This window comes from Carettochelys insculpta, chromosome 1 (genome assembly GCF_033958435.1).
Source record: "Carettochelys insculpta isolate YL-2023 chromosome 1, ASM3395843v1, whole genome shotgun sequence".
Classification (NCBI taxonomy): Eukaryota; Metazoa; Chordata; order Testudines; family Carettochelyidae; genus Carettochelys; species Carettochelys insculpta.
This window is the reverse complement of record NC_134137.1, coordinates 204,867,775-204,892,940: the sequence shown is the minus strand read 5'-3', so window position 1 is coordinate 204,892,940 and position 25,166 is coordinate 204,867,775. Positions and strand designations below refer to the sequence as shown.

The 25,166-nt window shown below is 46.0% G+C and overlaps 2 protein-coding genes across 2 annotated transcripts in view; one reads left to right on the top strand and one right to left on the bottom strand.

The window, feature by feature from the left end:
• Positions 1-15,988, top strand: part of CD247 (CD247 molecule) — a 93,817-nt gene extending 77,829 nt beyond the window's left edge. Inside the window, exons 4-8 of the mRNA XM_074983490.1 lie at positions 7,231-7,317; positions 8,581-8,616; positions 10,569-10,625; positions 11,588-11,629; positions 14,724-15,988. Coding sequence (XP_074839591.1) covers positions 7,231-7,317; positions 8,581-8,616; positions 10,569-10,625; positions 11,588-11,629; positions 14,724-14,789 — 288 coding nt within the window. The 3' untranslated portion in view covers positions 14,790-15,988. The remainder of the gene's footprint in view (positions 1-7,230; positions 7,318-8,580; positions 8,617-10,568; positions 10,626-11,587; positions 11,630-14,723) is intronic.
• Positions 15,989-17,162: 1,174 nt separating this feature from the next.
• Positions 17,163-25,166, bottom strand: part of POU2F1 (POU class 2 homeobox 1) — a 252,484-nt gene continuing 244,480 nt past the window's right edge. Inside the window, exon 17 of the transcript XR_012646068.1 lies at positions 17,163-24,118. The gene's annotated coding sequence lies outside the window, so the exon portion shown is untranslated. The remainder of the gene's footprint in view (positions 24,119-25,166) is intronic.

Below are 25,166 nucleotides of genomic sequence, written 5' to 3'. Positions count from 1 at the left end.
TAGACCCCAGAAGTAGCAGCTGTCCATGTCCAAGTTTTCGATTTGATTGGAATATAGGCTGTGATGAGGCATGCAGAATCCGAGGCCTGTCAGTCAGTAAAGACAGGTTACTCACTGTAGTAACGGTGGTTCTTCGAGATGTGTCCCTGTGGGTGCTCCACAATAGGTGTCGGGCTCGCCCGGCGCCGCAGATCGGATCTTCCAAGCAGTTTCTGCCGGACCGCGCATGCGCCAGCGCGCGCCGCTCCCGTGCGCGATCCGGTCCCCGCCAGTTCCTTGACCAACCGCCTCGGATGCCCCTGCAAAACACTAACAGAGATCCGAAGCGGGGAGGATGGGCGGGTAGTGGAGCACCCACGGGGACACATCTCGAAGAACCACCGTTACTACGGTGAGTAACCTGTCTTTCTTCTTCGAGTGTCCCCGTGGGTGCTCCACAATAGGTGACTACCCAGCAGTAACCCAAGATAGGAGGTGGGTAATCAGATTATGTGCAGCTTGTCCCCGAGAGGACCGCTGTAGAGAGATGGGTATCCTCTTGGAATACCCTGTGAAGGGCGTAATGTTTGGCGAAGGTGTCGTAGGATGACCAGGTCGCCGCTCTGCAAATGTCTTTTAACGCAACGCCCTTGAAAAAGGCTGTTGATGCCGCCACCGCCCTAGTGGAATGAGCCCTGGGAGTGGCCAATAAAGGAGTCTTTTTGAGCTCGTAGCACATTTTTATGCAGGATACAATGTGCTTTGAGATTCTCTGCGAGGAGAGACCTTCTCCTTTCGATTTGGGAGCGAGGGAGACTAGGAGTCTATCTGTTTTCCGGAAGGACTTGGTCCTGTCTACGTAGAAGGCTAGCGCCCTCCTCACGTCCAGGAGGTGTAGGCACGCCTCTTCGTTGGAGTTATGAGGCTTTGGATAAAACGAGGGTAGAACAATAGGTTTGTTAATGTGAAACTCAGAAGAAACTTTGGGAACAAAGGCTGGATGCAGCCGTATGGTTACCGCCTCCTTGGAAAAAACAGTGCAGGGTGGCGTTGCCATGACTGCCGCAAGCTCGCTCACCCTGCGAGCTGACGTAATTGCAAGAAGAAAGGTCGTCTTTATTGTAAGGAGGCGGAGGGGGACCATGGCCAAGGGCTCGAACGGTGGTCCCATTAGCACGGTAAGCACTACGTCCAAGTTCCACAAAGGTGGAATCGGTTTCCGAGGGGGGTATAGGTTTACCAACCCTTTGAGGAACCTGGTAACCATAGGATGGGCGAACACCGTGTACCCTTCCTCCTCGTGTCTGAACGCCGAAATGGCGGCAAGGTGGACCTTCAACGAGGATAGCGAGAGTCCTCCTCTCTTGAGGTCCAGTAAATACTCTAGTATTGTAGGTATAGGCACCAAAAGGGGGGCCAGCTGTTTGGTAGAACACCAGGCCGTGAAGCGAGTCCATTTCTGCTTGTAGGTCTTCCTGGTGGAAGTCCTCCTGCTACTTTCTAGGACTTGCTGCACTTCCTCTGTGCATGTGCTCTCTAGGGAGCTGAGCCATGGATTAACCACGCTTGCGGTCGCAGGCTTTGGGGGTGCGGGTGCACTATGGACCCCTGGGCTTGCGTGAGCAGATCCGGCGCCACCGGAAGAGGCATCGGTGGACGGTCCAACATGCGCAGGAGTAGGGGGAACCATTGTTGTCGATCCCACGGTGGGACTATCAGGATCATCTGGGCCCCTTCCCTCCTGGCTTTCTGCAAGACTTTGTGGATCAGCACTGTGTGAGGAAAAGCATAAAGCAGGGGGCCCCTCCACGGGATCGTGAACGCGTCCCCCAGGGACCCCCATCCCAGTCCTGCCCTGGAGCAGAATCGTGGGCACTTCTTGTTGTGGTGAGTGGCAAACAGGTCTATCTGGGGAAAACCCCATGTGTGGAAAATCGGCCGTAGCAGATTGGGACGGATCTGCCACTCGTGTGTGAGTGCAAAACGCCTGCTCAGCTGGTCTGCCTTCACATTGTGCGCACCTGGTAAGTATGAGGCTTTCAAGATTATATTGTTGGCGATGCACCAGTTCCATAAGCGGACTGTTTCCACGCATAAGGCACGGGATCGAGCTCCTCCTTGCCTGTTTATATAAAACATGGTGGAGGTATTGTCTGTACTGATCCCGACGACTTTGCCTTGTATATGGTCTCGAAAGTGTCTGCAGGCGTTGAACACTGCTCTGAGCTCCAGTATATTTATGTGTAGTGACTGCTCCGTGGATGACCACAGTCCTTGAGTCACCTCTTCGCCCATGTGCGCTCCCCACCCTATCAGGGAGGCATCTGTAGTGAGAAAAACCGATATTTGTGGCTGATGGAAGGGTACCCCTGTTAGCAAGTTCCTGGGGTTTACCCACCATTGCAGGGATTTGCGCACCTCCGCTGTGGGCGACACCACCCTGTGAACGGTGTGTACTGCCGGTTTGTATATGCTCGCCAGCCAGTGCTGCATGCTGCGCATGTGTAACCTGGCGTTCTGCACTACGAACGTCGCCGCTGCCATGTGGCCCAGCAGCTGTAAGCACGTCAAGACCGGCACCGTAGGGCTGAAGGTGATGACCTGCACGAGGGAGCCGATGGCCCGAAAGCGAGCCTCTGGTAGATATACTCTCGCTGTAACAGAGTTTATGCGAGCCCCTATGAACTCTATGTCCTGTGTGGGGTCTATTTTGATTTTGCCAGATTGATAACCAGGCCGAGTGAAGAGAATGTGTTTGCTGTGACGCGTATCATGCGTAGTACCTCCCCCTTCGAGGCCCCTTTGAGCAGGCAGTCGTCCAGATACGGGAATATAAATACCCCCTGTCTGTGCAGGTAGGCTGACACCACTGCCAAGGTCTTGGTGAAGACTCTGGGGGCCGAGGAGAGGCCAAACGGTAGGATCTTGTATTGGAAGTGTTCGTTGCCTACCATGAACCGGAGGAATCGCCGGTGAGCCGGATGGATAGTTATGTGGAAGTACGCGTCTTGTAAATCGAGGGCTGCGAACCAGTCTCCATCGTCCAGTGCTGTAAGGATGGAGGCGATTGTGATCATCCGAAAGTGTTGCTTGCACAGGTACCGGTTGAGGCCGCGAAGATCTAAGATGGGCCTCCAGCCTCCTGTCTTTTTCTCCGTGAGGAAGTACCTCGAGTAGAACCCTTTTCCTTGCAGTTGCTTCGGCACTCTTTCCACTGCCCGTATGAGCATGAGATGGTCTACCTCCTGCTTGAGCCTCGCTACATGGGAGGCCTCCTGGAGGTGGGGCCTGGGTGGAGGTCGTGGCGGTGGGAGCGACTGGAAGGGGATGGCGTACCCCATGGCTATGATCTCCAGCACCCATTTGTCTGTGGTGATCCTTTGCCACTGGTCGTAGAATGGTCGGAGGCGATGGTGGAATAGCCGCTTCGGATGACCTTGTGCGATGGTAGTGATGGCGCAGCCCTGGATCTGTGTGTCAAACTTGTGGCCTTTGGCCCTGCCCCGAGGACGCACGGCTCTGTTGGGAACGTCGCCTGGGAGTTCTGTACTGCTGGTGCTGTTGATGTCGCCCTTGCTCGTAACCCCTGTGATACTGGGGACGCTGTTGCTGGTACTGGTACCGTCTTTGTTGAGGGTAGTACTTTTTCTTTCTGTATGGAGGGGTGTAAATCCCCAGGGTCCTAAGTGTGGCTCTTGAATCCTTACTGGAATGAAGGACCGAGTCGGTTGATTCAGCAAACAGCTTCTGCGAGTCGAAGGGAAGGTCAACTATCTTTGCCTGCAGATCCCTCGGTATACCCGAAGTCTGGAGCCAGGACTCCCTTCGCATCACCACTGCTGTAGCTGTGGAACGTGCTGCTGTGTCTGCAACGTCCAGGGCGATCTGAACTCCCGTCCTCGAGGCCGCGTAGCCTTCTTGCACGATGGCCTTGAGCACCGGCTTCTTGTCCTCTGGAAGCGAGTCCATGAGGGAGGTTAACCTAGTATAGTTGTCGAAATTATGGTTCGCTAAATGCGCTGCGTAATTTGCCATTCGCAACATTAGAGTGGAGGAGGAGTAGACCTTTCTGCCGAACAGCTCTAGCTTCTTGGCATCTTTGTCTGTTCCCCCTGTCCTGAATTGGGATGTCTTTGATCTTTGTTGTGACAACTCCACCACCAAGGAATTTGGCTGTGGGTGGCTGAACAGGAACTCCATGCCCTTCGCCGGCACGAAGTATTTCTTATCCGCTCTCTTGTGGACAGGCGGAATAGTCGCAGGGGTCTGCCATATTATAGTGGCGGACTCCAAGATTGCTTCATCAAGCGGTATTGCTACTTTGGAGGAGGCCGGAGGTCTCAGATTTTTGAGGAGCTTATGGTGTTTTTCTTGTACCTCTGCTGTCTGGATGCCTTGCGTGAAGGCCACCCTCTTAAAAAGCTCTTGAAACTGTTTGAGATCGTCCAGGGGATGGATGTCCCCCGGGGCCGTAGCCTCGTCTGGGGAGGAGAGCGAGGAACTGCTGGGGTACGCCTCTCTGGACCCTTCCGGTTCCTGTTGGTGATGGTACACCCTCTCGCTAGAGGCTTGCGAGGGAAAATCTCGGGGTTCCATAACCAGTCCCCCCTGAGATGCTGGAGTCTCTGTCCCCGGTTGCAATTGCCCTCGGGGATACGAGATCGTCTGTGGGGATCTTTCCCTAGTAGATTGCCGATGGTGTCTATGCCCCGCATGGTAGGGGCGACCATGGCAGTATAGGCACTGTTCTTGGGAAGGTGACCTAGACCACTCCCTTGGTGCATACCCTCTGCGTCTAGGGGAGCGAGATCGTCGAGAGATCTGGGACACTGGAGAGAGCGATTTTGAATAGTATTCCAGCAGTTCAAACCCCAGGAAGGGTGAAGGTGGTCCCAGCCAGGGTGAGGCTGGTTGCAAAAATGGAGAAGGGGGCTCCGGGTAGGCTAGGGGGGACCCCTGCCTTCTGGTTGGAGTCTGCAACATAAGCAGAGGGCTGTGAGAAAGCAACTCCACAGCCCTGTCTGGAGAGGGGCTGCGACGCCTCGTCTTGTGTGCAGCCTTCCCCCTCCCTTGAGGAGCTAACTCCGCCCCTTGGCGTGTAGGGGATCTCTGCCCCGTCCGCGCAGTGCTCGGCACGCTCGAGGGCGGTGCTGCATGTGCGGTGTCCTCCGGTGCCTGCAGGCTGCGTGCCTGCGCGCTCTGCACCACCGGTTCCCCGGGGGTCGGTGCCGCTGCTTGCGGTGCCGCCGGTACCGGCGCTTGTTTAGCCGCCGCCCTGCCTGCGGTGCGGGGCGGCTGCTTGATTATCGGAGGCTGAGCCGCTTCCACGTGGCCCACCGCCGATCAGCTGTTGCTGTGGCTGGGGGCTGCTCGCTCCTCCCATCCCGCTCGCTGTTGCTGCCGGCAGGGATCGGGCTGGGGAGGCTTTCCTCCGTTTTTGTGCTGATGGGGTGAGGGAGGCTTTCCTTTTATGGGCCCCGGAGGGTCCCTCCTGCTGCGGCCGCTCCGGCACGTCAGGCTGGAGGGCCTTGTCGAAGAGCAGCATTTTAAGCCGCATCTCCCTGTCCCTCCTTGCTCTGGCTGTTAGCTTTGCACAGAAGGAGCATTTCTGTGTAACATGGGACTCCCCAAGGCACCTTATGCATAGACTGTGCCCATCAGACGCTGGCATCGCCTCTCGGCAGGACTCACATTTCTTAAATCCTGAAGAGGACATTGTTGGTGAGTCTTTCAGTTGTTAAACGGGTACTTAGCACCTTCTCTGTGCTGTTTTCCCCTTCTGATGGCCTGCCGCAGCAGAAGGGCTGATGGCCCTATGCTCCTGGCCTCCGGCGCTTGTTACTGGGACTGGACTGAGAGCTGTCCCGCTTGCTGTTTGTTTTTTTTTGTTTTTTTTTTTTTTTTAAAAATAACAACTGGCTAACTTGCAGTAGCCTAAGAACTTGAAAACTTCAAAGAAAAAACAGTTAAAACCATTGAATACGCTAACTTGGACTTAGCCTAGTTCGGATTCCGTCTGCAGCCGACGGCGGTTAAGAGGAACTGGCGGGGACCGGATCGCGCACATGGCCAGGAGCGCGCAAGGGAGTGGCGCGCGCCGGCGCATGCGCGGTCCGGCAGAAACTGCTTGGAAGATCCGATCTGCGGCGCCGGGCGAGCCCGACACCTATTGTGGAGCACCCACGGGGACACTTGAAGAAGAACAAGCATTACAAATCACCATGGTGTCATTGTTCTAGTCACGTGACTTGCTGAGCATCCCAGACCATGGGCAGTGCCAGGCTGGATCAGCGCCATGGTCTGTCTTGTCCAATACCCCAGCTCTTGGAGTGGCCAGTAAAGATGCTGTAGCAAGCACTGCAAACAGCTCCACCGTGGCAGGTGTCAGACTGCCCAGCAGGAGGCGTTTGCCTTATAACTTGGGGCTTGAAGCACGCTGGTGTTGTATCTCTTCCAATAATCTTTTTAGTATTAACTATTAATCTCAGGATAGTCTTATCCATATGAAGTTACAGTCTCGTTGAATCTTGCTAAGTACTTGACCTCAACCACAGCCCACGCCCCCCAAGATTGTCTGATTTGTTCAAGGGGCAAAAAAGTGTTTCTTTTTTCCTCTTGAATTTGCCATCTTTCAAGGCCATTGACTGTCCCCTCATTCTCGTGGCGTTAGCTGTGGAGAATAGAAGCATCTGCTCTGCCCTTTTTTATACCAGGCCTTATTTAGGTACTTCTACCATGGATCTCCTCATCTTGATCTGCCTTGGGAACAATCCCAATCTAGAGTGAGCTCAGGCAAAAGGTGACCTGAGTTTGTTGCCTGCAAATCAAGACCTTTTTAAGGAGGGAGGTTGGGGTGGGGGAAGAGGGGAATCAATGCTGTAATGTCATGGCTGCCGTCGATAGGATATTAGCTCTTCTGTTACATAGAATCAGACCCAGTACAGGGAGGTAATATGAAAGCCATAATCCTGTTTCAACTCAGTGGGATTTGCCTAAGCTCTGGGGCCTTGGTTTGGGAGCCAGAAGATCTGAATTCCAAGGGCTAGACTGCAAGCAGGCTCATAGTCACATACAGCCTTATATCATTTATGTTTGTTATTTTAAAACTACTTTGTGGCTTATTTATCAGTTAAAACTTGTGTACTAAATTGGATGTTGAACTGTAATTCCCTTCTGGTGTTAACTAAGGCCAGATCTACGTTGTTCATTAGTGCAGCCTCTGTCACTCTGAGTTTTGCTTTTTAATTGCAGAAATTGTCTCGTACAACCCGAGATGAATATGATGTTCTGGGAACGAAAAAGAGAGGTTCTGACCTTGAAATGGGAGGGAAAAATCAGGTAACTCCCCCTCACCTTCACTTTTAACTTTGCCTCCTTCCTTCTGTGCACGAGAGAAGTTAAGATGTGCAGGTACCATTCACACAATGCCTGGCTAGTGCAGGCAGGGCATCTTTATCCCGCTTGTGCCGCCCAGACTGCTCTTCTGGATTTGTCCGCAACCTGGGTAGAGGCTTTAAAGCAGGCTCCTAAAGATTGTTTTGAGCTCAGATGACGGCTAAAAATCTTAAGCTTAAGCAGGCTTTTTTCAACTGGCACGTTAGCTTGGTGAGGTTAGAACTGAGGGCTGTTGGATACTGGCAATGCAATATAAACAGATGTGGAAATCCTGCTCTGACCTGACCTTGTGCTGAGGGCCCTACATGTCCTTAGCTACACTGGCCTTAAGGCTGGATACATTTCACATAACCTCCTGAAACTTTTCCTAAGACATCTGGTGTGGGTGTTTTGTACCAGCACAAGCACTTCTGCAGACAGCACAACTGCACAGTGGACATGCTTGTTTATTTGGTTCAGGGAGCCGATCTAAGCTAAGGGCAGTTTTGGCAGCATCCTTGTGTCCATTCGAAGAGGGCCCTGCTGTTTTTCTTTAGTCACCTCCCCAACAGAGCTGTGCCAGCCCAAGTTTTTAGTTTATTTGTGGCACAGCCTTTAGTTAACACTGTTCATGTCTCTCAAGGCAAAGGATGACTTTGGACGAAGACAGAAGGGTGTAAAAGTGCAAAGGGTGCAAATCTGGAGTCTTCAGTATGCAGCTTGTAAAATCCTCACCCCAGCATCCTTTTTAGAAGCTCACAACAGCCCAGAATAGGAAATCACACTCCACCTCTAACCTAACAGATGTGTGGGCAGGGCACCACGCAGGGGCTGAGAGTGTCATTGTAGAGCTGTGCGACACTTCAAGTACCAGCGCAGTAATGTCAGTCACAGTCACTGCACTTACTGAGACTGCACCTGCTGCTGGAGAGGAAGAAGGTGGGGACACCTCCTTACTCAGGGTTTTCCTCACTAGGACAGCTATGCAAAAAAAGAAAAAAAAAAAAATCTCCAAAGCGGCAGTACTTCTTCTGCCTCCATCTGTACAGGTATCAGGCTGGAGAGCAGGATGCAGAAAAAGATGGCAGCAATACGCATCCACTGTATACACTGGATATATAGAAACATGTCCATCCATAGCCATAACTATGGACGTGGCCTGGTTAAGACACAGCCGTATGCACAGGGGAAAAGGATGTTGACAAATTCTTTGCGTTTGTTTTTCAGCAGAGAAGAAAGAAGCCTCAGGACACTCTTTACACTGTGAGTGAACAAAAGAGCTGTGGGGTGCTAAAGGCATTGTTTGATATATGCTGCCGCTCAGGACTGACTCTGTTCTGATGGTGTGGCAATCAGGTTTTGGATCATGTCGCCTCTCCCAAACACAAGCTAAACTGACTTGCTTTGCAGGGGAAGGACAGGGACTCCCCAGGCATATCCCACCCACCTCAGTCTATGGAACAGCTTTGCTTCCAGCTGTGTGTGCCCCCAGCTGATCTCTCTGAAGTACCATGGGCAGAATTTCCCTTGTAACTGACCGCATCCCAGTAGCATCCTACATCAGCAGTAGTTCATTAACACTCTACCCCAGGGAAAGGGACAACGTCCTATCCTATAGGGTAGCAGTAGAAACCTGGAGAGTTAGCACTGGAGTTCTGCTCAACTTCCCCCTGAGTTTTCAGTATGCGTTGGGAATTTACAGCAGCCCCTGGGAGTCAGTCTCTTTCACTTACAGACTTTCAGCAGCACCTGCATTAGCACAGGGCCCTCAGATTTAGTATACATCTTTTATAGCACATGCCAGGGGATGTCCTCTTTCTCCAACCCTCTACAGCCTGAGCAGTATCCTCTGCCTTGTCCTCAGTTTAGCTTCTCTCTAAAGGGAGTGCCCTGAATCCTTGGTGATATGGTTACCACACTACAGCCTGAGAAGCTGTTCTGAGCCTTGCTCAACCCAGGTATTTTCTAATGAAGAAGCCAATTGCCAATTAGTTGTGCTGGGGCTGTGATGGTGAAATACAGGTGAAATAGATTCCATCTATACTACAAATTCATGGGTTTGTCCCATACAGTGCCCCATACGTAGGCCAGCTAGTCTGAGATTGTGCAGGTTTTCCTCTTAGTATTAATTGATCTTGAGAAGCCTCGTGGTCACCAGCCCAAGAAAAGTCATCTGGCCGCGTACGAGAATGAAACAAGTGGCTGAAGGCTCATCAGACTCCGCTAGAATTTATATTATGGTGCTGTTACCACAGTTAGAAGGCCATGTGAAGAAACTGAACAGTCCATAGTAAGAGTTATACTACATCATGGCATGGTAAAAAGTCTTTTATTTACATGGGTGCTCAATGACCTTCCAGAAAACAGCCGGAGAGCAGCATCCTGCCACACGCTTTTTGCATCACGTCTTTCCCACGCCCCCCCCATGTTTTTACATCAAGATGTGCTTGTTGGGGAGAGCAAAGAAATGGGAAAAGATTTCTGAGCAATGGAGGGGCATCCTTGGAAAAAAAAGGCACAAAAATTAGCAGCAATAAAAGAGTATCTGGATGGTAGATTTGAAAGCTTGCAGACAGATTCCAAGATAGAGTTTGCAGGGCAGTGTACGTACCAAAGTTCAAGTGCCCAGGTTTGATAGTAGAGGATAAAGGTGAACCTAGCAGTGAACTAAAGCAAAACAGGAAAGGCAGGGATTAAATGGAGAAAAGTGAGTGTAGTGGTCTGCAATAAGTGGATGCCTATCAAACTGAAAGCTAACATCTTGCAAGATAGAAATGAGGTTGGCACATTTGTATGGCTCCAAACGATGGGCACTGAGGAAGAGAGAGAAGCAGATCTTAAACACAGAGGCCAGGAATGCTTGCTGTTAGGAAGCTGGAGAAGACAACTGGATGAATATATAGGAAATAGGGTGATGCCCTCCATTTTTAAATTTAACAGAAGGGTTGGAAGATCCAGTGCTACCCATACAAAAGCCGTTTCTACTTGTAGAATTTCCATGAAAGTACTCGAAGACGGAATGGAGAAGGTCTCAAAGAACCAACCTCATGTAGATGGCACGAAGGCTAGGAGTCATGTGCGGTAGGGAAGGGGAGGGACTAGAAGTGAAAGGGAAAAAAAGAGCAACTTGGTGTTGGGTTTAAGGATTTCAATAGGACTTCATGGCAACATGGCTTCTTCCACTGCTAATGTTATTCTCTACATTTGGTTATTAGTCTTTGCAGAAGGACAAGATGGGCGAGGCATACAGTGAAATTGGGAAGAAAGGAGAGGTGAGTGGTACCTTTCTTACCAACAAGAGCAGGCATGAGACCAGAGAGTCTTCCACCTCATATGAGATGGTCCTATTATAACGTATATCCTCGTGACAATCAAAGTGAATCCCCAATTTAAAAAAAATCTCCCCCTAGAACAAGAATTTACTTCTTTCCAGCAGCTGTTTACTAATGCTTATGAAACACCTAACAGAGAAGCTTGAACTGCATTGAGAGCTATTAATGAAAAGCACTCTAAAAGCCATACATCAATAATGTAACTTACTTTTCTGTTCATAAGTTGAGTGTAACTTTAGATGTTGGACAGTAGGTGGTGTCTGATCAATATGAGAAATACTGCATCACTGCCTTACCCAGCACATTCGGTTCTGTACCTCCAGGACAATTTAAGAGAAAAAATTGAACGTGTGAGAGTATTAAAAACTTTAAAGCTGTTGCACTTTTTTTTTTCCCTTCACAGCTTAATTTAAATTTCCGTGGGAAGTGGAAACAAACCCAAATCTGAAGAAAATCAGTGGTGTAGTTTCAAATGTCTGAATGTTTAATGCCAAGTGAATTTTGGACTAACTCTCAGTTTGCAGGTATCATTGGAGAAAATCCCTTGTGCATGCTTGGTGCACAGTTTAAATGCTCCAATTTGAGCTCATTTCCTAAAGGGCCCATTAAATGTGGTCTCTGCATCATAGACAGAATTAACAGCGAGTGGATAGCTGAAGATTAGGAAATTTACTGCTCTGTCTTCTGTATTTAACAGAATGCAATCACTTACTTTCTTTTCTCCCCTCCCCCTGGCATGTACCAGTCATCACATGAGAAATGAGGGCTAATTCTTAACTGTACTTAACTTTTAAAAGATGTTTTGTGAACACTGCATATTTGAAATACAGTAAACCATAGTAACTCCGCTATCTAAAGCCGATGTGGTTATTAATCCATTGCTTCTCCTTTACTTCCCAAAGCACCAGAGGCGGCGAGGCAAAGGGAATGATGGCGTCTACCAGGTAGGGAGTGCATACATAGCAATGCTCTCTTTTCAAGTTGTGACTTGACTGAAGCTCCTATGTGTATGTCCAATCGTAGTTTGTTAATGGATAATGCTGGGGGGGTGGAGGGTTTAGAGTGTCTCTGAGCAGGCGTGATATGCTGCTGGTACTCCAAAGCTAACATCCCCACTGTAAGCCTTTATTAAAAGTAGCCCATATCATCTTGTGTTCCTGCTTTTTGCTGACAGCTACACTTCCTAGAAGAATTATTTCCTCCCTCTGTCTTCTATATAGCTCCTGATCCAGATAGGTCAGCTGTAACACGTAAAGGATGTGTCTGGTTGTACTTGAAGTAGCCCAGATTACCTGCTGCCTACCATCTACAGTGACTTGAGAGTAAAATCCAAAACTGAGTGACCCTGGGTTTAGGGCATATGCAGACCACCAGCTGCAGTCAACAAGCAGCTTTAGTTATCTTACGTTATTGAACAAGCTGGTGCATTAGGGGATTTTTTTTCCCCCCACTTTCTTTCACATATGTGGCATTGACCATAAGCAGAGAGGGTAGGTTAGCAGCAGGGAGTTGAATCAGCTCTGCAGCACCAGTTTGAACTGATACTTTTACCTGGACTGGAAGGAAAACAAAAAGCGAGGGTACTGTTTTAAAATAAGTTCTGCACTTTCAAGCTCAATAGTTTAAGCTATTGTGAATTTACTGTCATGAGAAAGACAGGCCTGGCTTGAGGCGTGTCTACACTAAAAAGGTTGCAGAACTTCAGTGGAGATGCAACATACAGTGAAATGAGAGAGCATCTCCTGTTGGCACAGATACTCCGCCTCCCTGCAAGGTGGTGGCCATCTCAAAGGGAGAAGCCCTCCAGGTGACACAGCGCTGTCTACACCAGAATTTAGCGTGCTATAACTGTGTTGTAGTGAGGCAGTTAAACCAAGCCATAGTATAAGGAGAATAGGAGGCAAGTCCACAAGCACAGACATGTGGGAGGGCAGCTTAGGAGCTGCCTATACACCACTATCATGGGGCCAGAGATATAAATATCAAGCAAGGCTGCATCTATATGCTAAAAAGTACATAGTCAGGATGGCCCAGAGCCTGGGTCAGCAGCTGAGGCTTAAGCTGAGTTTCTGAGACTGCTTCCAGAGCCGTAACATCTACACTGCTATTTTTAGCTCCACTGCCTGAGCCACAGTGCCATGCATCTTTTACTGTTGTGTTGGTATCATCTGAAGATAACAGGGAGATAACAGTAACAAGGAGAAAGCCATGATAGGGAGATAACAGGGAGAGAAGAGGTAGAATGTGCCCTGGTCTCAGGAGTTAATAACATATCAAACCCAAGGAAAAAAGGAAGCGCTCAATCCTGGGGGTAATGCATCTGTTCAGATGCTCCATTTGAGACATCTGCTCTAAACTTACCCTTTCATGGCAGACATCTCATAGGAAAAAGTAACTGGCCAAAGATGTGTGAACTAAAAAATGTTCATTAATTTTAACATAAGTTTTCATAGGGTTTTTATTTTCAACTTGTGCAAAAAATTACAGTTTTGTTTCCACTCTGAAATGTGATGTGAGCCAGTTCAAACCAATGACCAAACTTTTTTTTGGTGGCTTGAAGCAGAACTGAACTGGCCCAAATTAAATATATAGGCTTGACAACCCCACCTCCTCCCTCCAGCTACCAGCTCAGCTGTCAAACTCCAGTACTGAAGTTCATTTGGGCTCTTGGAACAGCCTGGCAGATGTATTAACAGCACTGAAGTTCAGATGCTCATATTTTATTCCCCTTGAATGGGGAAAGGAAAAAGAAAAGAGCTGTTTTCCTCCTCCTCCTCCTCCCCTACAATTAATCTCCTTGAAAAACTTTGCCATGGTGGTCACACTTGTAGCTGAGGACCAAGTGAGCTTAGAAGCTTTCTGCACAAAGGCCTTAGTTTTAGACTAGATTGCTACAGATCCCCCAGTAGAAGAACAGAAATGGTTTTCCTGAAGTGGATTGAAGACACATGCTACAGCTGGGTGGGGGATATGGGACACATGTTAAAGTCTCTACTCTGCCTGACTTGGAATGAGCTGAGTTAGGGGAAATCCTCTGACCTCAGTCAGGTAGAACAAATATTAGAAACTGGCTCTTCCACAGGCCAATATAACTTACACAGACACAAGTCTACCTTAGAAGTTACCACAAAACCTCCATTATCATCTGCAGGTCTGCTCTAACTAGCTTCACATTTTTGTTCAAGCCAGGCTTCAACTAGGCTTTAGTGAGATGGGAGTCTCAGAAATGTAGCACTACACAGAGGACCAAGTAAACCTACAAAGGTTGAGCATCAGCCAATGAGCTGTGAAACTTACCCTTACAGCTGCAAAGGGTGTCCTGCTTTTAACCAGTAACTACAGCTACTGGGTGTCGGCCTCAGTTGTTTGTTGCTCACTTGGCTATTGGGCTCCAAGTGCCCCAGAATCTTTGTGCTAGTTGATTGTCACCTCACTATATTGTTGCAATTACAAAGGAAATGAAACTGCTTTTCACAGCTGGGCAATATTAAAGGAAGTTTTGGAACAGAAAAGCAGAGGGGTTGGAGGATGAACTGTGCTGAGGGAGAAAAGGAACAAGTCTTCCATCCAGAGTGCTGCTATCATACCAAATGCAACAGGCTAATCACGAGTCCTTGTTAAACTCAGAAGTCTGACCAAACTAGGAATTTGGATGACTGCAAGGAAAATCTAGGGAGGCAGAATGTACTTTCCGTTGGATATAGCTTACTGTGGTATCTAGCTCTACCTAGCCAACACATTTGTCCATCAATCGGACAGCCTGCACAGGAGTGAATGTGCTGCTGCTGAGGTTACTATTGTGAAGCACTCAGAGCTCTTTGAGCAATGTTTTTCATTAACCCTTATTCAGCATGCATCTTACCTTCAAGTTAACTTATGGCCTTTGAGTTTTCATCTCCATAGGGAAAAAAGAGAAATACGGAACAAATTGCTACAGAACAAATGTGTGTGCTGAACCCGTCTTTCCAATTCATGCAAGACAAAAGGCACTGCTCCAAGGGTTACCTCATCCATCTTACCCACTCTTTCTTCTTTCAGGGACTCAGCTCTGCAACCAAGGACACATATGATGCCCTCCAGATGCAGCCGTTGCCCCCTCACTAAGTGGGATGCAATGGGAAGGCAAGACCAAGACCAGTCCAGATGCTTTGGGGGAGGAGAGAAGGGAAACCATCATCAATCCAAGAGAGAGAGTTCAGTCAATGCCTATTTTATCAGGACAGCAAATTATTTTTGCATGATTCATGCACAAAGTAGAGACAATTCTGGGTTCAATTCACTTCTTTCCTTCCCCCCTCAAAACTATACCATCTCAAGCTTTAGCATGTAAATGTTCAGATCTGTAAAACTATTTCTAATAAGAGTGGCTGTTACCTAGCCAGAGTTCGGTATCAGCAAGTGTTGAAGATAGGGAAGGAGGCTAGGACTCTGGGTCTCTTCCTCCTCACTGAGCCTGGTTTTCCTGGTTATTTTTTGAAAGCAAATCTACACCTCATTCACCTGCCTCATGGGTGGTTGAGGTTTAATTAATGGCTAAAGCACCTTGAGGTCTTTGAAAGGAAGGCGCTATAGCCAAACGCAGTATGATTTACAGGAAGAATTTGTATTAGCATAATTACGGCTGTCTAGCTCAAATATTTTTCTGCTGTAAATTTAGCTTTGTTTTCTAAGTTGATTTTAACTATGGAGAGCTGATCTTACTGTAAATGATGACAGGCTCTACCTTTACAGTGTGAGGAGGAATCACTGCTAGTCTGTAACAAGAAACAAAGAAAATAGCCTTATGTGACTGCTCTTGCCAGCACACAGACTGCATGCAGGAATTTTAATGGCAATATATGACAGCAAGGGCAAATTTACCAGCAAAGTTTCTTGACAAAAACAGGTGTGGTGTAGCATATAGATTATACCAGTCCTGTCTGTTATAATGGAGCCAAGACATTAGGCCTCTGTAAAGACTGCCATTTTAAATCATGCTGGAGAACACCGGGAAAGTTAGTGTCAATTAAAAAAAGACAATAGTTAATAGACAATCCGAAGTGTGACCCCTTTTTTCTCTCACCAATGCCAAAGCCATAAAATTACGTAAGGGATGTTCTTTTCCCCATTTAAAATACAGCACTGAGGTGTATTCCTGTTGAATAAAACAAGGCCAACAAGAGATGGGTATTTTGCTAAGGAAAGTGTACCAAAGCCAAAAAAAATGTATATATTTTTAATACCATACCATTTTAAAGATGAGCAAGGATTCAACACGAAGATGATGGTGAGTCAGATGATTTTTAATGGAGTAATAAAATTGATGAGGATGTGTAAATGTGTCAATGTGAGCTTCGTGTCATTCCTTCCACTGCTATCCACATGGGCTGCCTGTACCCACCTGAACAGTCACAGTGGTGATGTCAAACTAAGCAAGCTGGACTAGGTTAATACTTGCTGGAAGGCTTCAGCCAAGTATTTCTGAAATCAGTGTTGGTAGCAGTACTATCTTCAGACCTGCTCCATCTGTGTAGGTATTTTCTGCACTGCTTTAGAAACAGGTAAATTACTGAAATGACCTTTACCAGTATAAAGACCTTGTATACTGATATAAATGACTCTGCAGCAGGGATAGTTCTACCTCATTTTGCTACCACCTTTATTTTAGACTATATAGCTTCTCAACCAGTACAAATACTGAAGTAGTCCAGCCCCACAACACGGCATTGGGGGAACACTCAATTTTTTGGACTCTTACTATGCCTGCTGTGAAAGAAAATGTCTTAGAGGCACAGATAGAGTAAACAGCAGACATGATAGTGCAATAGGTAATACAATGGGGAAAAAAAACCCCAGCACACATATTTACCTCCTTTCATAAAAGAACAGTCAGCCAGTCACTGAAATAGGAAGCCACTGCATTTACAGCTACTAAAAACAAATTGTTTTATACAACACAAAACAAGCTAGGACCTGACAGCTAGTGACTAGTAAGCCTGGAGTTTCATATTAAAAAGAAAAACAAATTTTAACTCTCCTGTGCCAGTGAATCAGACAACCACTAATCTGGGGGAAATAGGAAGAAATTTCCCTTTTAGGCTGTCCCTGGCTCTGGGAGGATGGTGCCTTACAGTAGTTTCATGTAATAGTTCTTCCAGAACTCCCAATGCATGCAACACGCAAGGTGGTCTGAAGCCTAACATGTGGAAGGGCTGGCTCTGCTGCTACACACATAGTAACCGTGGCCAGATGACAACCAACCAGGCTGCTGCTTCTCTTTTATCACAGAAGACTGGAGAATGCAATGGTGCTAGAGCAAAGGCTGCTTGCTGAAAGCTGATCATTTGGAATATCCTGCCATCTGGTTTGGCAGAACTGACAAACAGCAAGAAGAAACAGTTCTCAGGCCCAGCTTGGGGATGTGAGGAAAAAAAGAGATTTTATCTTCTCACTACTGATGTGCACTTAAAAACCACAAACAAGTGCATACATGTTAAAACACTTGGAAAATGGTTTAATGGTGTTTACAACAGAAATGAACTGTACAGTTACAGTAAGTTTAATATATATAAAAAATTACAGCAGACAAATGCATCTACACAAAATCTACCATTTCATCCTGATTCACTGTAATCTACACAACCTCTCAATGCCTACAGCCACCTGCAGGCAGACACTGGGAAAAATAATAAAGAGTATCTTTAAAGAGACAGCGACCCTTTTTACCGCGCCCCCCCCCATCAAGAAAAATATCAGTTAGTTTCAAAATCATAGGAGGCCTTTCCTATTTCAGTCAACACCAGATGAGAATTTATTTCATCTGAATATAAGTATCTCATTAAGGTCCTTGATTTCAAGCGTTCAGCTGATGCCAGGTGTTCAACTGATAGCATAGGAGGAGAGATGAGAAAAAGGTGTAACACCTAGACTGAAAATTTATCTTTAGCTGAAGTTAAGGACCCCGCCACAGGCTATTTAATATTCAGTAATTGTTACTTCTTTTAAAGCTATTGACTAACTTCAGTGGAAAGGGTACTTCCCAAATTCCAACTCTTCACTCAAACAGTAACTGACAGTGTTCAGACTAACACGTATCCAAGATTGCCCACTGTCCCCTGCAAAAGCAACGGAAAACACCCTTTAACCCAGTTATATAAAAAGTAAATTCACGTTTTTAGAAAAATTAAGGGTGCTGTCTCCTTAAAAAGGGAATCCCAGCCGGGAATGGCAATCAGTGAAAATGCAATCCAAATTGAGGGGTTGATGGAAGTTCATTATGGAATATTATGTACACTTTAGAACTTTTTAATTCTTTTTAATTATGAACACCTAGGCAGTGAAAATTGTTAATGTCAATACATACAGACACACCCAAAACATACAAAAATACTATTATTTCAAACTACTAAGAATAGGACAGTTCCGTTATCTCCATGCTATGACTTTAAGAGCATTACATTGAAACAAACAAGAATTTAAACGACAATTTTTTCAATATCCCAGAAATATACCAAAATATACATCTAAGCTTTGGAATTACTGAGGTTAGACTAATGCAAGTGCTGGGTAATCGTACTTAATACACAAGTCTAAGGTTCTGCAGGAAAGAAATTCTTTGGTATCTGCATCAGGCTAATATTATTAACATTTGGATTTTGCTTTGGGATAGAGCTTGTATGACCCTACAACCAAACACCCCCCCCCAGTCAACTGAGATTAAAAAGGTCCATGTATAAAGTTCCTTCATTTGCAAACCCCCCCCAAAGTTAAAAAGTCACAGGCATCTACCTAGCATAAAAGGTTGAGAAATACAATGCATAGTTGCACGTTGGTGCTGCAAAAATAAGTATAGAAAAATGAAACTAGAGGAGAAATGAAAAACTTTCTTTTCAGAGATTTCTCACAACAGGACAGCCTCTTCCAAGCAGTAAGGGGGGGGAGGAAAAAAAGCTCAGAAGTGCACCTCAGCGTGTATTAATCAACATCACCCAGCCCCCAAAGGGTTAAAGCACCTAGCAGAGCAGCCAATCATGCACCAATGTCTTCAGCTTCTCAACCAATCTGTGGAGTCCCATCAGCTGCAGCAACCCATTTGCTCTCCCCACCCACCTCCCCCAATAGCTGCACCCTGGGTCTTTGTGAGCTTAAAGAGCAAGGGTAAGGTGGAGATCACCTGGCTCTGGTTCAGTCCACTTTGCGGTAGAAAGAGCCACACAGTACTGTGCCCTGGGAAGCCAGCTTTTCCATGTTAGCAGAGTGCTGGGAACACCTTCCTACTCTACCCGGGCTAGCCTCACAGATGGGATTGGTGCTGAAGACGCCCTTTGTCTTTGGTTTGTTTGTTTGTTTTGAGTTTATACAATCATTAGGAAATCTTTGGTTTTGGCTGGAAATTCTAAAAGAACAAAACAAAACAAAGAAACCGCCCCCTCAGCTTATAGCAGCACACCGTGACCTGTCAAAGCTTCTCTTTCTCAGGGGGTGGAGGAACTACATTCAACGTAAAGGTGGAAGGGATCAAGGATGCAGCTTCTAGACAGCCTGGGGGATACAAGATTGTCAAATAATAACGAAAATTAAATATTTGGAGAATTTTCTTTTTTGGTCTTTTTATTTTTTTAAGGGTGAGTAGCGTGTGCGCAGCACTCAGCTGAAAGAAGCCTGCAGAGACTTGCCTGGCCCTGCCGTTTCAGTGTAGTCCTGACACCAAGGGAGCGGGGCACGGCAGCTGCATAAGTTTCATGCACAGACTGGGAGGGTGGTGCCTTTGGATATTCACAGAGTAATCGAGAGGACCCCTTGTAACCAAAAGAAATAGTTTAAGATTGCAATTTGCCCTCAGTTTGCAGTAGCTTTTAAGCAGCAACATTCAGAGGCTTTAGGGGATCACTCCCCATGTTGCAGGTCACGGGCTGCTATATGCCAGAGTTCAACGTTAATCAAGGGAGGGAGGGCAGACTTGGCAACTCTGTAGGGTTTGGAGAAAGTTAAAGCAAGTTACTCAGTTACGAGTTAGAAATGAGGTATACGACAGCTCCTGTACCTGTGGTGGATAAACACACCCCACACCTATTCACACACCTAGCCTTAGACACAACTGCAGAGGAAGGAAATGGAACAGCAGCAGCACTGGCAAACATGGGAATGGCTACTGCACTGGTCCTTCCTATAGACAGTGGGCATGTAATGCTCTCCAAGGCAATTAGCATTTGCCTCCCAGCCCCCAGCAGAACTGCCATATTCACATTACTCCAAACAAACTGCAGGCAGTTCTGCAGTGCCCCTTTCCTCACCCTGCTGCAAAATGAGGGTCCAGTCCTGCTCCCAGTTCTCAAAGCATAGCGGGGCTGGGCTATGAATCTGCATGGTTGTTTCAGCTTGCAGAGATTTCAGCCTTCACCTCAGTTGTGCAAAGAAGGCACCGGGACCAACACCACAGTGAAGGGGACCACGGGCAAAGACTGATTTTTATCTAAACTGCCTTGTTTTGAGGAAGTTGAAGGACGTTGCCCAGGGTGCTTTGATTTTTATAAGAGCTTTCATTTCTGACAGGGGTTGTGGGAGTTCCATGATTTATGACTTGGCGTAGAAAGTTGCCAGTCTCCAGCACAGAGCCAAACAGCATTCTCTTCGTTTAGTAAATTAGGATTTCTATAGCACCATAGTGTGCCAGCACAATCCATAACACTAGCACAGCTTAGGGAATAATGTTTGTTACCCAGATACTGTTACAAAAATCACGAGGGAGCAACACGTAATTTTCGTGGGTCCCACACAACTACACTGAGAATTCTGGGGGAGGAGGAGGGGATGTTAGTTCTTGGGGGCAGAGTGGAAGGTTAAACATTATTTCATGGTCTATATAAAACTCTGGAAGGAGAAATTCCCCAGCACACAAGAACAATTTTCCGATAAATTACATTTTTGGCCTGAGCTATTGGACAATGTCTTGTTTGATAGAAAGATGAAATAAGGCAGAGGGGATGCTCCAGTCCTGGGGCAGACCAACTCAGTAGTACTAAGGAATCCCAGAGGATATCCTCCTCCTCCTTTGCCTCGCCCAGGTTGTTTCATTTCCTTCCTCAGATTTGTTTACTTTAAAGCACACCTTGTTTTCCACATTTTTTTGTTCCAAGTGCTCTTATAATTGAGAAGTCATTTCTTCAATATCCCTACCACCTATCTATAAATCTAGCTAGCTCTTTGAAAAGTCACACAATATTAATACCACTTTTACATAATGTCAGAACAACAATTCTATTAGTAAAGCTTTCAGTGAAGTTCTGCAACCCGAATCGTTTCTGGAGGAAGAGTAGCTGGACAATTCATCTATTTTCCACCCTTTCCCTTTCTTCCCAAGAGTCCGCCAGGTTCACTGATAAAACAACTCAACCCAATCAATAGCACAATACATGACAATGTACCCAGCTATTTCGGGGAGTAAAGAAAGGACTCTCCTGGGTGCCTATCTTTAAGAGACAAAGACAACACGTGCAGGCCGTTTGATGGGATTCTGACCTTGGTAACCATGCTTCTATATTTGAAGGGAAGAAACAGTCTTTCCTATTTCCCAGAAGCAGCTGAGACCGAGGCTGCTGCACCGAGTAATTCCCATATGCAGTTTGTCCTAACAGAGCCAAAACAACTCTGTGCACAAAAAGGCAGCAACACCCCCAGGAGAGGAGATCCTTACAGAAAGGGATATCCAACCAATGAGCGAAAAAGGCCCAGCTTTTCCTCATTCTGCTCTGATGACAGCAGAGCTGATGACTCATCAGTGCCTTTGGTTCCCTATCAAGCCATTGGAAACTCTCCCATCCGAGTGGAGCTTTGAGCTCCTTAGAAATTCAGCTCTCTAGATCCACACACTCAAAACTCACTCGCCCACTCATCTCCCCACCCCAACCCCCTTTCCAGGAAGCTGGAAGAATGGAAAGGATGCCTTGGAGTCAGGATGGAAGAAGCTAGGAATCCTTCCCAAATCATTACCACTTCCCCCAGTACTGTCACCCCAATAACAAGGCAAACACCATGAGAGGAATGCCCTTCTGTCCCTCCCCCCCATGCTCTTCCCCCTGACTGACTCACAGTACTTTGATCCTTTCAGGTACACTAGCCAGGTGCTAGGAGCAGGTTAGCGTTCAGTTCTCAGTTTGGTTTTTCTTCTGTAGTTTTTGGTCTAGAGAGGATTAGCATTGCTGTTAGAAAAAGAAGGGTTTAAAAAAATGTCCACTTATTATCAAGCACTACAAGCTCTACATTCAGTAACAAGACAACAGGGATAAAAAGGAATCTGTTTCACTTTTGCTCTCTCAGATTAAGATGCAGCAACTGTTTTCCCTTTCCCAAACTTAAATGCCATTGCCCCAATTCAGCCGGGATACAAATCCACTGGCTAAAATGGAGTTATAGCTGGGACGAATTTGACCCAATATATCTATCTCCTCTCCCCTCCCCTACACTCTCAATACAGACACACTGACTAATCTTGAGATCCCCACAAAGGCCCTTATTCATTATGCAAAGGCAGGAAGGAGGGAAAAGCATGAGTGCACCTTAAAGGACCCTGAACAGCAACCCAATCAGTAACCAGCATGCCACCACAGGCTGTGCTACAGATCAGACCACAGATAAACAATCCCAAACCCAGGAGCAACACAATGTTTCCTTTGGCAAGACAGATAAAAGGAAAAAAAATTAGGATCAATATTTTCCTTCTAACAGAGTCAACACCCTTCACTCTCCCACCCCCACCCAACCCTATAAAGTTGAAACCTATCAACAGGATCTCAAATACATACAGCATAATCATGTTTATCAATCTTAATAAACAGTTCAACTAAACTCTACAGCTAGAATTATCTCCACTATTTATAAAGTTTGTTTTTCTCTTCTGATTTTTCAGTTTAAAACCAGTTCTGTGACAATGCTAAGCTATGCTGAGGTATTTTATGAAGGTGCCAGAAGCCAGCTGCTACCCACAAGCATTGTTCTCACAACTCTATGGTGCTACCTCTTACAGAAGGAATGAGTGGGATCCAGATTATTCCACTTGGGGACCCTCCACTTACTCAAGGACAGGAACTGAAATGTCTCCCAAGGAGATTCGCCCAAGGAAAGCTCACTTTGTAAGGAGTACTAGCATAAAGCTCAGGAAGTCCATGAATAGGATGTCAGCCAGAAAACTCATATTTGAAGTGTGAGACATATCTGACCATACCCATACCAATCTAGTCTATTAAACCATATACTCAGTGGATAAAATGATTGTAGTTCCTCTACATAACCCTGTAGATGGAGTTCCACAGGGATGAAAGCTTAAAATAGTCTGACCATTAAAGATGTGGGCATGCACATAAGAGAGAAAAAGGAGGACCGAGCTGGATTAGTGCAAGTATGCAATCAGATTGAAATCTGAGCAGTAATGACTAGGAACGATAGCAGGAATGTGTGTATGTATGAAACTGATAGGAAGAATATAGGCTGGCCAATGGGGCATGAGTGGGGGGAGGGCAAAGGGGGCAGTTGCCTCTGGGCCCCTTTGAAACACCAAAAAGCACCAAAGTTGCCTCTGGGCCCCTCTGAAACACCAAGAACACCAAAGTGTTGCTGCTCCATGTGTGGTGGGGGGAGCCCAGGGCTAACTGCCCTATGCCCTGCCCCTTCCAAACTTGGCCCCGCCCTTTGAGCCCCCCACCTTGCCCCCTAGATGCAGTGGCGTTGGCAGTGCTGGAAGAATACATACATTTTTGTAGCAACTCTATTATCATCGGAATCGTATAAAGGACAGCCACACAGCAAGCGGTAATTATTCCATTTGTCCGCCTGATTGATGATGAAAGCCAGAAGAGAACAATCACGTTTTCACATTGCACTGTCTGTGTATACAGCTATATGGATACATACATGTGTCATTTCCTTCTGTTCATTACTCTGTATGGCATAAACTGCTTTTAAAGTTTATGGAATCTGACCCTATTCTCAACAGGTGGCAATAAACAATATCCTGAACATACTTATAATTTGCAAATCATGAATGAGATAAACAGCATATTTGCATTACATTAGAACAATAGAGCAGATGACACTATATCCACATGTAATGCCTTTATCTTAACCTCAATACATGAAAAGAAGGGTGATTGGTACCAGTACCGAGGCATACTAAATGCTTTGTAAGACAGGAGATCAATTGTCAAATGTGTAAAACTCTCTGATCTATTCTGAAGACAAGGGGGATTTTTATGACATTAATGGAAGTTCCTTTTGACTATTCTAAGGAGCAGAACCTGAACACATGTACTTCCTTGAAGCGTGAACTGCTTTAACAACTTTCTGGGTCACACTTTTGTAACAACTGGCTAACAAACCCAGAGCAGCCTGGTTGGAGATGTAGAACTCCCTTATGGATGTATTCATTAATAAGTCAGATTCCTCCTTTGATAATGGCCAATCTGTAAGAGAGTACATGAAACGCAGAATTGAATTTACTCTCAAAGTGTGTACATACATGCACACATACATACAAACTAAGGATAAACCAAATTCTACCATCTTGAGGGAGAACAGGATTAACTAGCCATAACACAGTTAAATGGATACATTAAAATTTTACATATGGGATTTTTCCCGAGGATAACTAAGGGAATTGAAGATACTTTTTTTTTTTTTTTTAAATCAAATGTCATCAACAGCTTGGATCTGATGCAGTATTTAGTCTGTCCCAAAACCTCTATTTCCTTTACATCACCAAAACGAGCTGCTTTCTGATAATTTGTAAAAAAGAACAATTTTAGTTAGCAAAACATCAAGTATTGACAATTAAGGTAAATTGGAAGTCATTTTAGTTGTGCCTCCATTATATGGCTCCAGCTGGAACAGAGCTAAAATGTCCTGTTCTTTTAAGAAAAATATGGTCCTTTTGTTCTATTGAATGTTGCTCTGCTCCAAGAATGTGCTTCAGAAAGGACTTTGCACTGGAACACAGTTCTCACCTATTACCTGCAGTGTTTTCATATGAGGATCTTCTACTTTCCATTGTGTTCCCACTGATGGTCTGTCAGATCCCAAGCGTTATGGACTTTCAGACAAAGTGGCAGTTTTGGTCTGATATGGCTTAATTATTTTGTGTGACTTATTGAAGGCAGAGAATTTGTTGCATCTGGGACAATGATATGTTGTCATGAGTTGCCCCATTAAAAACAAATTTTTGAATGCAAAATATATTGTACTTAGGCTTATGAGCATGACACAAAACTATTAAAGTCAGGATTTTTCTTATGCAGGGCATATGCCTCAGTACTAGCTGGTATAGTGTGTGTCTGCGCGCACGTGCGCACGCACACACACACTGTATGTAGCATTCCTGCATATACTTTAGTTTAAAAGTCAGTAAACAAACTATTACACTTTTTAATTGGTTTAGGATCTCTCTCAAAATTCACTTTTGTCAGCAGATTCCTTTTAAGGGAGAGTATGTCCATGTGTATAAACATTACATGG